Below are 11,734 nucleotides of genomic sequence, written 5' to 3'. Positions count from 1 at the left end.
CCTCCAGTACCTGCAGGCAGAAGACTATGGTGTCCATTTTTACAAATTCCTAATTGTGGCAGTTGAGCACACTTGCCCCGTCCATCTAACAGCAGCTGCCACTCTCTAGCTCCTGGGACAACAGCCTTGATTATATATATTTTGTAAATTTCATTTCTGCTTCCTTTTTACTGTTACACAGTCCCAGAATACTTGCCCCTTGCCCTGTCATAGGTGACAGCCAACCACAGCCACTATCTCTATGACAGGTACTGAATACTGACAGAACTCACACAGGCAAACTGTAGACTCACCAAGACTTCATATTTCATTTTTTATTACCAATCAAAAATAAATTCCATATATTGTTTAGCAAATATTATCATTGTCTTGTGACAAAAGACACAAGAGTCATAACAACAAAACTCCCCGAGAGTCAAACTCATAACAATGCCAAAATAAATCACAAAAATATACAAATTAAAATCTTATGCAAAATAAATATGAGTTATTCGCTACGGTGGCTGTGACTTGCCTACCCATTTGGAGGCCATTTGCAACTGTCTCCCTCACATGGGAAGACACGCAGGGGTGGGTCAGTTCCAGGGTACGGCTCGGCCCAGGAACCAGAGGTTGGAATAGGAAGTGAAAAATTGCACTGGGAGGAGGAAGTCATCGGACCAGTAATATTTGGAAATAATTATGACCCTCTGCAAGAAGTGATTGTAAGTGGGGAAAGGGAGGGGTTGAGGGACCATCTGTTGGTAGTAACTGTGTGTGCAAAGAGGTAGCTGTGGGAGTGTGTGCACCTGCTCCTTTTACTTCACACACTCACTTGGTTCAGGCCAATGGGGTCTGCTCCACCTGGCACTCAGATCTCTCAGGAACACAGCTTTGCAAGCTCCCGTGTGGACTCAGAAAGCAAGCTGCTCCTGTAGAAAACTGAGGGGTTTCCCCCAACAGGGAATAAAAGCACTGGTGTTCTTTTTCCTCATGACTGAGAACCCATGGGTGTCACCACCTTCTCTCCAGACTTGGGGGAATAAATTCTGTGACTAGGGAAGACTTCAGAACTGGCCAGGGGCAAGTATAGTTGGTGCAGACACCTTCTGGTCCCAAGAGTTAGGATTCTCCAGGCACCTGAAGAACAGAGCACTTGGGGTGACAGAAGTCACTGGCTGAGGAGAGGGTCAATAAATACTACTTAGGTGGAAGGTGTGCAGAGTCTCCCTCGCCTGATCTTGGGCCCCCAGCAACTGTTCCACCCGACAAAAGGGCCAACGTGGCCCTTAGTCCCACAGCCTCCCCAACAGTGGCAAGCCTGGAGCTCTGCAGCAGGGCCTCATTCAGCCCAAGGCAAAGGCCCTGGGGCAGAATTTCATGTGGGGGTGGAGCTCTCAGGACCCAGTACCACTAGCTTCAGCAAAGGCCAGGATGACAACTCAGGCTAGGATTACAAAGATGGGGGAAACAGGGCTGCCAGCTGTGTGCCTTTTAGGTGGAAACCTCCTTTCCTGGGTTTTATAAGTGTGTGAACAAGGTTGGATAAGCCTCAGTCACAGAGGAAAGGGCATGAAGAATCTGCTTAGGTGGGCTTCCCATCTGTCCTATTGTCCTCAATCCCCAAGAGGCAATGGGGTTTGGGGATGAGAAGGAGGGAGTCTGGAAAGAGGGGCTTCATAGGTCAGTGACTGACACTTGACTTTCACTGTGGGGTGGGAAGGGGGATGGTCTTAATTGCTAACAGCACAGATGCCCATGACCAGATTCCCTCCTGGAACTGAAAGGAGTATCTCAGACAAGTCACCCATAACGTGGATGTTCTCCCACCTAGGGGGAAACCTTTGGTGAAAGTAAGGGCAGGGCCTGGGGAGCAGGAGTAAGCAATCTTAAAGGTGTGAGACCCCGCTTAACACTCTGAGTCAAACCAGGAGAGACAGGGGTGAGCACAGTCCTCAGCCTAGCCCAACTCACCAGGAGAGCCCATCAGCAGAGTTCTAGGAAATTCCAGGATCCAGCGGTTGATAGGAGTAGGTATGCTCCTCTCTGTAGCTGGGAGTACCATGTCCCTCATCACAGTTACCCAGAATCCCTCAGCCTCAGCGACGTCAGACAAGCCTCAGTGCATGTGTCCAGGCAGTTGTTCTCAGCGCTATTTGGTTCTTTGCTTCCTGGAAGGAACTGTCTTCCTCCCAAGAGAAAACCTTCCTCCAGCGGGCCTCTGGGATACCATCTCTGGAGGAGGAGGAGGAGGAGGAAGAGGAGGAGGAGGAAGAGTGGGCTCCCTGAGTCAGGGACATAAGCCAGAAGGTCATGACTGGGAGCAGATTATGGCTATTGCTTCCCGGGGTGAGAAACCCTACCCCTTTTAATTAAAGTTTTTGTGGAAAAAAAAAATTTGTTTTAAATAAAGTTCCTTAACCCTGTCTTCCCTTCCCCATTCCTTTCCCCAAACAATATTTAAAAAGAGGAGCAGTGAGCTTAGTTCGGAAATTCTCTCAGTAAAAAACAGCCTTGCTCATGGTAGCTGGCCCACTGCCCTGCCAGTCCAGGGCCGGGCAGCTGCTACTCTGGAGCTATTCAGAGGTCCCTGTCAGAGGCCAGAACTCCCCACACTCTAGGGGCCATCTGGCTACTCAGTTAGACAGGCTATTTGCACCCCTTCTGGCCTAAAAGGCTCCTATCTTCATGTGGGCCCACTGGGGAGACCCCCGCGGGGCTGGCGGGGGGCCCCGGGCCCTCCTGTCAGATGGCGCTCTCATGGGAGGCTTTGTGCAGCAAAGAGTTGCGCTCATTGAGAAGAGTTGTGGTCTCATCTACCACGGGCAGCTCGGACTTCCCGGCTAAGTTCTCCGTGCAGATGGTGCAGCCATCCAGGGGAAACTGAGGGCAGTTCTCCATGCGTGAGGCCAGCAGCCCATTCTGGTACTGCTGTCGAGTGATCTGGAGGAGGAAAGGATGAGGTTCACACAGAGCTGGGCCTGAGGGGCAAACCGTGTAAGACCCGGGGAAACAATGCTAGCCAGGGTTGGGGCTGGGAGTCCAGAAGAGAGGACGTGACGAGCCGGAAAAAGTGAGGAGCAAGAATAAGGAGGACACCCATCTCGGGTCTGGGCCCTCTGTGCTGTGTGTGGCGGATGAAAGAAAGAAGTTGCTGATTCCCAAGGCAGAGGGATCCAATGCCCAGGACGAGGAAGACAGCGCTGCCCTGAGACGGAGACATGGGAAGCACTCACCTTAATGTACTGGAGGTCCATGAGCGCCCGCACACTGAAGTCGGAGATGTACTGGCCCAGGATGGAGCTGCCAAACTGGTTGGTGCTGCCCGCCAAGGTGGCTGTGCTCGTGAGATCCGTGCGGTCCGGGTAACTAAGGGAGGCCGAGCGGCTGAGGGTGGTGGGGTGGGACGGGGAGTGGTCTGTGGGGAGAGACACATGGTCAGGCCAGGACCCCCGGTGCCCCTCACAGCCTGTTGTCTAACCTATCCCATGGACACATGGCAGTGGGGCCCCCACTGGAACGGAACAGTTCTTAAGGACAAACAAGCCCCGACTGCAGAAGGTCTGACCTCATCAAAGCAAATGAGTTAGTTTGTTTAGAGGTGTTGTGCAATAAGTATTAAAAAGCCTACCAAAGCAGAAAACAAAAACCAAAGACACAATATTTATGTCTACAGAACCCCTCATTTCCCCAACAACTCATCGGTCAAGGGCAACACAATGATTACCCCGCCACGGGGGATCAGGCACGGTCCTTGTCTCCATAGCAGCTTGTATCAAGGGACATACACCGCATTCTTTTAAATTATACTAATAGGAAGAACATACAGTTTGTACCCTCTCACGACGCATCCGCACTGACCTCTCAACATGACGCCCTATTCACATCTTAACATGCTTGTAAGAGGTAAAAGTGTGTTCTGCACATGACCCGTTTTGTGTGGAACAGTCCTGCCCACTCGTGTCTGCTGGCCCCATCAGTCTGACAAGGGGGACAGGGGCAGCAGGTCCCTCTCACAGGAGCCTAGAGCTCCCAGAGCTCCAGGCCTCTCGCACAGGCACCGGCGGTTTCCTGCAGCCTGGTCCAAGTCCCCTGCCCCGAGGCAAAGCCTGGGGGGGTAGTGGTGCAGACGCCTAGTCCCCCAGGGTCAACAAGGACTCTGTGCAGCCCATTGCAAAGAACGGGGCATGACTCAGTCGCAAATGAGGAAGGAACAGACTCCTTACTTTCAGAAAGGGACTGTACCCACAGCGTGCATCATGAGTTCTTACTTAGAGAACACTTAGAAAACAACGAAACGCACAAAGAAGTTAACTGTGAAGGCATGCTGGCTTCTTTTAAACAAACAGGAAGTGGACTAGGCTTATTTACTTAGTTGAGCACTTAAGTTACTAACTAACTACTAAGTTAGCTATTCTAACCAACAGCTCGGTGAAGAGAGCAAACATTATGAGTCCGGGTGACTGAATGACCAACACAGCTTTCACTGAGACTGACCCGAGTACTACTCGGTCTTTGAGCTTCATTCCTGAAACTAGGAGCACAGAGTCTGGATAGTCTGTGACCGGACAGTGCACAACCATTAGAGGGTCGTGTGTGTGTCACTTACCCTAACTTAAGTAACACCTCTGATTAAGGTCTAGGAAAGAAGCACCGATACTATGGGTATTACCTAATATTTCACATTAACCATTTGGATGATGGAGTGCTTTTAATTAATGCTCATTAACACTCCAGAAACTGAAATTAAAAACAACACAAATTAGTGACATGGCCTTCTAAAAACTGAGGCCCTAAAAAGAAATACGCCAAAATACAAAACGTCTGTTTCTGAATAATGAAATTATGACACTTCTTAATTTTCTTTTTTTTTTTTTTTTTTAAGATTTTACTTATTTATTTTAGATGCAGAGAGAGACAGCGCTAGTAGGAGGGGCAGAGGGAGAGAGAGAATCTTAAGCAGACTCCACACTGAGCGTGGAGCCCAACGCAGAGCTTGATCCCAGGACTCTGAGACCATGACCTGAGCTGAAACCAAGAGTCGGTCGCTTAATCAACTCTGCCACCAGGCACCCCAATACTTAATTTTCCTAAGACTTTTTTCCCTTTTCTCAATTTTCTAAATAAGCTATGTTGCTTTTGTGATTGAAACAGAACAATAAGGGGGTGCCTGGCTGGCTTAGGCTGTGGAGTGTGTGACTCTCCATCTCGGGGTTGTGAGTTCAAGCCCCACACTGGGTGTGAAGATTACTTAAAAATAAAATCTGGGGCGCGCTGGTGCCTCAGTTGGTTAAGAATATGACTCCTGATTTCAGCTCAGGTCATGATGTCAGGGTCATGAGATCGAGCCCCGCGTCAGGCTCGATATGGAGCCGGCTCAAGATTCTCTTTCTCCCTCTCCCTCTGCCCTTCCCCTGCGCTCGCTCACTCCCTCTCTCAAAATATAAAAATTAATTAAAATCTTAAAAAAATGAAACAGAATAATAAATACGTAAAAACGACAGGGGTGTTTTGACTTGGCAATTCCATTTCTGAAAGGATATCCTAAGGACATAATCTTAAACACAGAGAAAGTTTTTTCATAAAGAGGTTTGCATCATGGTGTTATTCAGAACACAGACCCCAATGACTGTACCTAAGGGGGGATAAAAATGAAGGCACGTGGGGTGCGCCTGGATGGCACAGCGGTTGAGCGTCTGCCTCCGGCTCAGGGCATGATCCCGGCGTTCTGGGATCGAGCCCCACATCAGGCTCCTCCGCTATGAGCCTGCTTCTTCCTCTCCCACTCCCCCTGTTTGTGTTCCCTCTCTCGCTGGCTGTCTCTATCTCTGTCGAATTAAAAAAAAAAAAAAAATCTTAAAAAAAAAAAAAATGAAGGCACGTGTGCTTGGGGGAACACTGTATGGCTCGAACAAGAGAGCTGATGGAAAAGCATCTCTGTTCCTCTATTAGATCAGAACAGCAGGACCCAAGCCATGGAAGCATAAACTCCGGGCCAGTATGGAACAAGAGCAAGTACAGAAGAGAAAAGGGGGCTGAGGTGTTGGCCAAGGAGGACCAACATGGTCCACAGAATCACCCACTCGAAGGCTGTTAGCAGCTTCCCACTTCCTATCACAACCAAAAGCTGGCTGTCTGAAAGGGATGAGTGACTTCTAAGTCACCTTTTTACTTTTTTTTTTTTAAGAGAATCAAAAGAAAAGTTTGTTTTGGGACAGTTGAGAGGGAGAAAAACCCTGCTGTAATGAAGATAAAATGGGAAATGATGGACTCTGGTTTTCAGGACCGTCGGGGCCTCAGGAGCTTCTATAAGGTACACACCGAGACTGGAGCTCAAAGGCACTTGTAAATGCTCTTAACGTCCTCCAGGGCTCACCAGGCCAGGCCAGAATTCTGATGGGGAGACCAGCACCTTCTGCCACCCTCCGCTGCCTCCATATAAGTGGGATGGGAGTCCCGTGAACTGAGTGAGTCAACCGACACAGTTTCCAGTGAGCCTAGGATAAGGCCTAGGACTGTGACATATCAAAGGCCAGAAACCGCATGTGGCATTGGGCCTTTTCCTCAATACTTTCCAATTGGAATGTCACACTTCAGCTGTAATCGAGAAAAAACAAATAAAAATTGAGCTCTAACCGAACATTTCACACCCATTCTCTCACTGTTCCTGACAATTCTAAGAAGTGGGCACATGTATTGTTCCCATTACACAAGAGGGAACAAAAGACTGAGAGGAAGTCAGCTCCCGGAATCATTTTAGCTAGCAACTGCAGAGACAGCATTCACACAGGGCAGTCTGCCCGGGGCCGCACTTCTGATGCCCGGTGGCTGCCTCCCCCTGGCAGGCAGACACCAGCAGCAACAGAATGAAGAGCAAAGCCTGTGAAGAAAGGAGGGAAGTTTTTTGGAGAAAGCTGATGAGATGACAGGGCATCCTGATGTTTGTGAGTGGCCTTGATCAGGAATGCAAGGAAATGCTGGGCTCGTTCAGCCTGGCCGGAAGCAACCCTCCTCCCTTCCCACTCTAGCTGTGCCTCTGTGCGTGCATGCGCGCACGTGTGTGTGTTTGTGTGTGCGCGCGTGCGTGCATCTTCTCAAGGAACTAGGGACCTTTGGGGAAGCCCTTCCAGGACCAGGGCAAAGCCCCCAGTAACTGGGCCCAAGGCCAAGCAGAGCTGGTGCAAATCAGGCTGGCCCACAAGTGTAAACGGAGGGGGGAGATGACCCGAGATGCGAGTGGGGAGCCCCAGTGGCTGCTGGGAGAGGTTAATAGAGCTGTGGTATGTGGGCTCAGGCGATAGGTGGCAGTGCAAACTTCTCCAGCCATGCCGTGTTACCTGAGAGCCAGGAGAGCAGGGAGTTCCGCTTGCCAGGCGGACACCCGACCTGGGTTGAAGGCACTGGAGCAAAAGAGGAAAAGGTCAGCGATGGGTAGGGTGAGGAGGCAGAACATGGAGGCACAGGAACAGGATGGAGAAGCAGACCAGCTGGGGGCCAGTCTCCCTTGGGCAGGGAGGGGGCAAAATGGAAAGGGGGACTCGGCTCTGATGGGGAGGGAGCAGACCAATGAACTCTGCTCAAAGAGGGGCAGAGGCTCCCACAGTGAAGCCAGAGCCCCCCCCAGAAGTCTTCTCTCCCTTCTGGCCACTCCAAGTGGAACCTGAGTGCCTCCAGGTCACAGGATAGAGCCAAGGACTCTGGCCCAAGCCTCTGAAGCATCGCTGCGGAGAAAAAATGCCTGGAAGAAATGTCCCACAACCATGTGCCCTTCTGGACAAGATTTCCCCCAGCTGGCTGGCAAGAGGTGCTCTTGGGAGGGGCCAAGAAGTCCTCCCTAGGCCCAAGGCATCCAGACAGGGGCCCCCTGCTCCAAAACCCAGCTCTGGAGCCTTGTCTCCCCACTGCTTCCTTCCTGGAGCCTGCTCATGCTGGGAGAGGGGCAGAGCTGTGTCACGCCAGTGGGTAAGCTGAGCTGTACCAATATACAGGGGCGCCCTGACCCCCTGCGCACAGGCAAAGCACAGAGGCTCTCCACGAGCCACACACACACCACAGTGTGTGGCCTGCCCCCCAGCAACAAAGTGGACTTTCACTTTCCAGCCTGCAGCAACCCAGGGCCCCACTCAAGGCTCAGACGGGCCATACAACTAGCAAGAAGCTGATCTGGCACAACTAGGGTCTTGCCTGCAGGGTGTCCATTCCGGCCACAAGGTCCCTCTGGCAAAGGGAGCCTGAGCCGCCCAGGACTAGAGAAGCAGAAAGCACCAGAGTGGCCAAAGTGGCCCTTCCCTGGACTTCCCACAACCTCTCTTGGAGGGTGTGTCCAGTCCCCTTTTTGCCCCAAGTCCCTTTATGCCATCAGAACTGCCCTTAACCAAAAGTGTGGCTGAGCCCCCTGAAAAGCCAAGCCCATCTGCAGCCTAACCTTCCTGGTAAACAGGCCCTGGCCTGACTCCCGACCATGGACACCCTGGATGGCCTCATTCCCTACCTCAGTTCTCCTGCCCTGGTCTTCGTGAGCCAGACGCTGTCACCTCCCTCCACCTGCCTTCTCTCACTCTTCCTGCTGCTACGGCTACTTGCTCAGCTGGCCCATTCTGCTATCATACTTGCCCTGCTCCAAGGCCACTCATGGCTTCTCGCTTCCTATCACAACCAAATGCTCCCTGACATGTCCTGACTCCCCAGGGTCCCCCCTACCCGGCGGCTCCCACAGGCTGGTCTCGCATCTCAGGACACACTCTCAGCTGCCTGCACCTTTTGCTCAGATTCCTCTTCCCACCTCTCCCTCCCCACGCTTGCAATCCCGTCGGCATTGGCCAGGCCCTGCTCCTCCACACCACCCCCACAAGGCCCTGGCAGCTCTGGCCCTCAATGGCCTCGCTCTCCTCTGAGCCACCTGGACTGCCCCAGGTTCTGGGGTGCCAGTCCAAGTCTCCCCCCAAACCAGGTATGCTGGAGGGCAGCACGGAGGCAGCCCAGCGACTCACCAGAGGTGGGCGAGGACAGGGCCATGGTCCCGTAGTAGGAGAAGGCGCCTGTCTCAAACTTCATGTTCTCCTTCCCGGCCTCCACCTCCACCTTCCCCTGGAAGGACACAGGGTCAGGGTGACAAACAGACTTGAGAAGGAAAGCTCAACTGAGGGGGAAAAAAGGACGAGGCAAGAGGGAGAAGTGAGAGTGAGGACGAGTTGGTTCCAGAGCCCTGAAGAGCGCAGGGGCCCTGACCTGGAGGCTCCAGGGTGGCCTCTCAGGAAGAGGCCAGGCAAGGCGGAGCAGAGGCCCGGGGGTAGGCCCCACACAGGAAAGCCCTGCGTCCCCCAGCCACCTCAGCAGGTGAAGACGGCAGGCATGGAGCCAGCCGCTCACCTGCAGGATGAGGATGAAGTAGTCGGCTGGCTTATTTCGGGTGTACAGGTAATGGCGGATGTAGTATTTGTTGTGCTCGTCGAACTTGAGTTCCTGAATGACATCTGGGTACTTGAGTAGCCGAAGCAGGATCTTCTCTGATATCAGAGACGGGCTGAACTGGGGAACCTCTGTAGAAAGAGAGAAGACGACGACTTCACAGGCGGCCCTGGCCGGGCAGCACCAGGAACACGGTCACGGTGCTGGCTCACCGCCCGGGCCCTCCTGCCCGTCGTTCTGCCACCTCCGTGGGAAAGCAGCAACCCCTGGATCCAGACTGGTTAGACTCGTGTCTGCCTGCCTGGGCTGGAATGCCGGCTCCTGCACTGACAGTGAACGACCTTGGGCAAATTACTTAACCTGTGTCTCAGTCTCCTCATCTGTAAAATGGGGATTAAAAGTTTCATGGGGTTGGGTACCTGGGTGGCTCAATCGGTTAAGTGTCTGACTCTTGGTTTCAGCTCCGGTCATGATCTCAGGGTGGTAAGATCAAGCCTGCATTGGGCTCCGCAGCCCTCCTGAGATTCTCTTCCTCTCCCTCTGCTCCCTCTACCCCTCCCCTGCTCGTGCTCTCTCCCTCTGTCTCTAAAATAAATAACTCTTGGGGCGCCTGGGTGGCTCAGTTGTTAGGCGTCTGCCTTCAGCTCGGGGCGTGATCCCGGAGTCCTGGGATCGAGTCCGGCATCAGGCTCCTCCGCTGGGAGCCTGCTTCTTCCTCTCCCTCTCCCCCTGCTTGTGTTCCCTCACTCGCTGGCTGTCTCCTTCTCTGTCAAATAAATAAATAAAATCTTTAAAAAATAAAATAAAATAAAATAAAATAACTCTTAAAAAAAATTTTTTTTTCATAGGGTTGGGGCTCCTGGCTGGCTCAGTCGGTGGAGCATACGACTCCTGATCTGGGGTCACAAGTTAGAGCCTCACACTGGGTATAGATACTCCTTAAAAACACACACACACACTTGGTAGGGTCATGGTAGGTTAAACGGGATAATACATGTAAAGCACTCAGACACATGCCTGGCATATGGAAAGTGCTTCATAAATGTCACCATTATTATCATTAGCACCATCATCAATATCCTGTCAGGACAAATAAAGAATTAACACACTGTAGCAAGTGAGGTTGGGAAGGAAGTCAGATTTGGGGGGAGAAAGGGAATAGGCAGGAGCTTTTCAAATCAATCACCCCAGGTCCCCAAAGGGGCTATGAATCATGAGTGAGAAGAGAGGAATGTCATTGATCTGGAGGTCAAGTCCTGCTCTTTCTTTCTTTCTTTCTTTCTTTCTTTCTTTCTTTTTCTTTCTTTCCCTTTTCTTTTCTTTCTTTCTTTTCTTCTTCTTTTTTCTTTTATCCTCCCTGCTCTCCCAGTGGTTATTTCCAGAATTTGAATGCTTCCTAGAAGTTTGCAATGACAACCCAACAACAGAGAAAACAAATCACAGGGAGCACCCCAGGGATGAAGGGAAGCCACCTCGCTCCCTTTCAGAGGCAGCCACGTTTTCCCTGAACCTTTCACCGGCCACAGCCCTTGTCCCATGGGAGAAAGTAGCCAAAGGCCCAGAATTCCCCCTCTGTGACTGTATCCCACGAACACCTGAGGGTCCTCCTCTTGCTCTTACCCGTGGCCAGGAAGCGATGAGCAGCCAAAAGGAGCTGAGGTGAAATTTTCACCTTGAGTTCATTGTCAGCATCTTTGAAGGCTGAGAAGTCGCGTTTGTTCTTCTCAGATACTCGTTTCCGGCTTCGGTTGTCAGCTGCAAGAGCAAGAAGCTAGAACTGAGAACACTGTCCCTGATGACTCAGGAACAGACTAGAACCTGCCCGCCAGCTCCCAGCTCTGCAGTCCCCTCTTCCACACACACGAGAAGCAATGTCTGCATCAAGGCAGCGTCTCTGGCTCGATGCTGAGGCATGAAGGCCAGGGGGGACAAAAGTGACCTCCTCTCACTGATCCGAGCACTGTGCCCTCTGCTCACCCCAGCCAGCGTGAGGCATTGAGCTCCTGGGCCTCAGGGTGCTGGGCTGCCACATCCCTGCACTGCGGCCTTCCCACCTAGGGACACATAGAGTGTGAGCAGGAAAGGGGTTCCAGGCCAATGGAAAGAGTGGAACTCACTGTACATATCCGACTCATCCAGGATCTCAGACTTGATGATCTCCTCAATGACGTCCTCCAGGGTGACCAGGCCCAGCACCTCGTAGAAGGGGTCACCTTCACCCTCGTTGTTCACCTTCTGCACGATGGCCAGGTGCGACTTCCCTGGGGGGACGATGCAATGAGTCAGACAGGAGCAAAGGGCCCAGTCATGAGATGCCTCCACCAAAATGTTAACACATTTGGGGTCA

The 11,734-nt window shown here is 52.0% G+C and overlaps 1 protein-coding gene across 2 annotated transcripts in view; it reads right to left on the bottom strand.

The window, feature by feature from the left end:
• Positions 1–299: 299 nt before the first annotated feature.
• The window catches only part of CNNM4 (cyclin and CBS domain divalent metal cation transport mediator 4), a 35,783-nt gene continuing 24,348 nt past the window's right edge, over positions 300–11,734 (bottom strand). Inside the window, exons 2-8 of one of the 2 annotated variants that reach the window (XM_040623543.1) lie at positions 11,505–11,648; positions 11,008–11,142; positions 9,349–9,518; positions 8,970–9,066; positions 7,317–7,379; positions 3,216–3,397; positions 300–2,922 (exon numbers count right to left, since the gene is read on the bottom strand). In XM_040623543.1, the coding sequence (XP_040479477.1) occupies positions 2,725–2,922; positions 3,216–3,397; positions 7,317–7,379; positions 8,970–9,066; positions 9,349–9,518; positions 11,008–11,142; positions 11,505–11,648 (989 nt within the window). In that variant the 3' untranslated portion in view covers positions 300–2,724. The remainder of the gene's footprint in view (positions 2,923–3,215; positions 3,398–7,316; positions 7,380–8,969; positions 9,067–9,348; positions 9,519–11,007; positions 11,143–11,504; positions 11,649–11,734) is intronic. The other variant, XM_040623544.1, reaches the window with a different exon arrangement.

This window comes from Ursus maritimus, unplaced genomic scaffold (assembly GCF_017311325.1).
Source record: "Ursus maritimus isolate PB19 unplaced genomic scaffold, ASM1731132v1 scaffold_6, whole genome shotgun sequence".
In the NCBI taxonomy this organism is placed as follows: domain Eukaryota; kingdom Metazoa; phylum Chordata; class Mammalia; order Carnivora; family Ursidae; genus Ursus; species Ursus maritimus.
The sequence above is the reverse complement of the archived record's forward strand: the minus strand, read 5'-3'. Positions and strand labels throughout refer to the sequence as shown.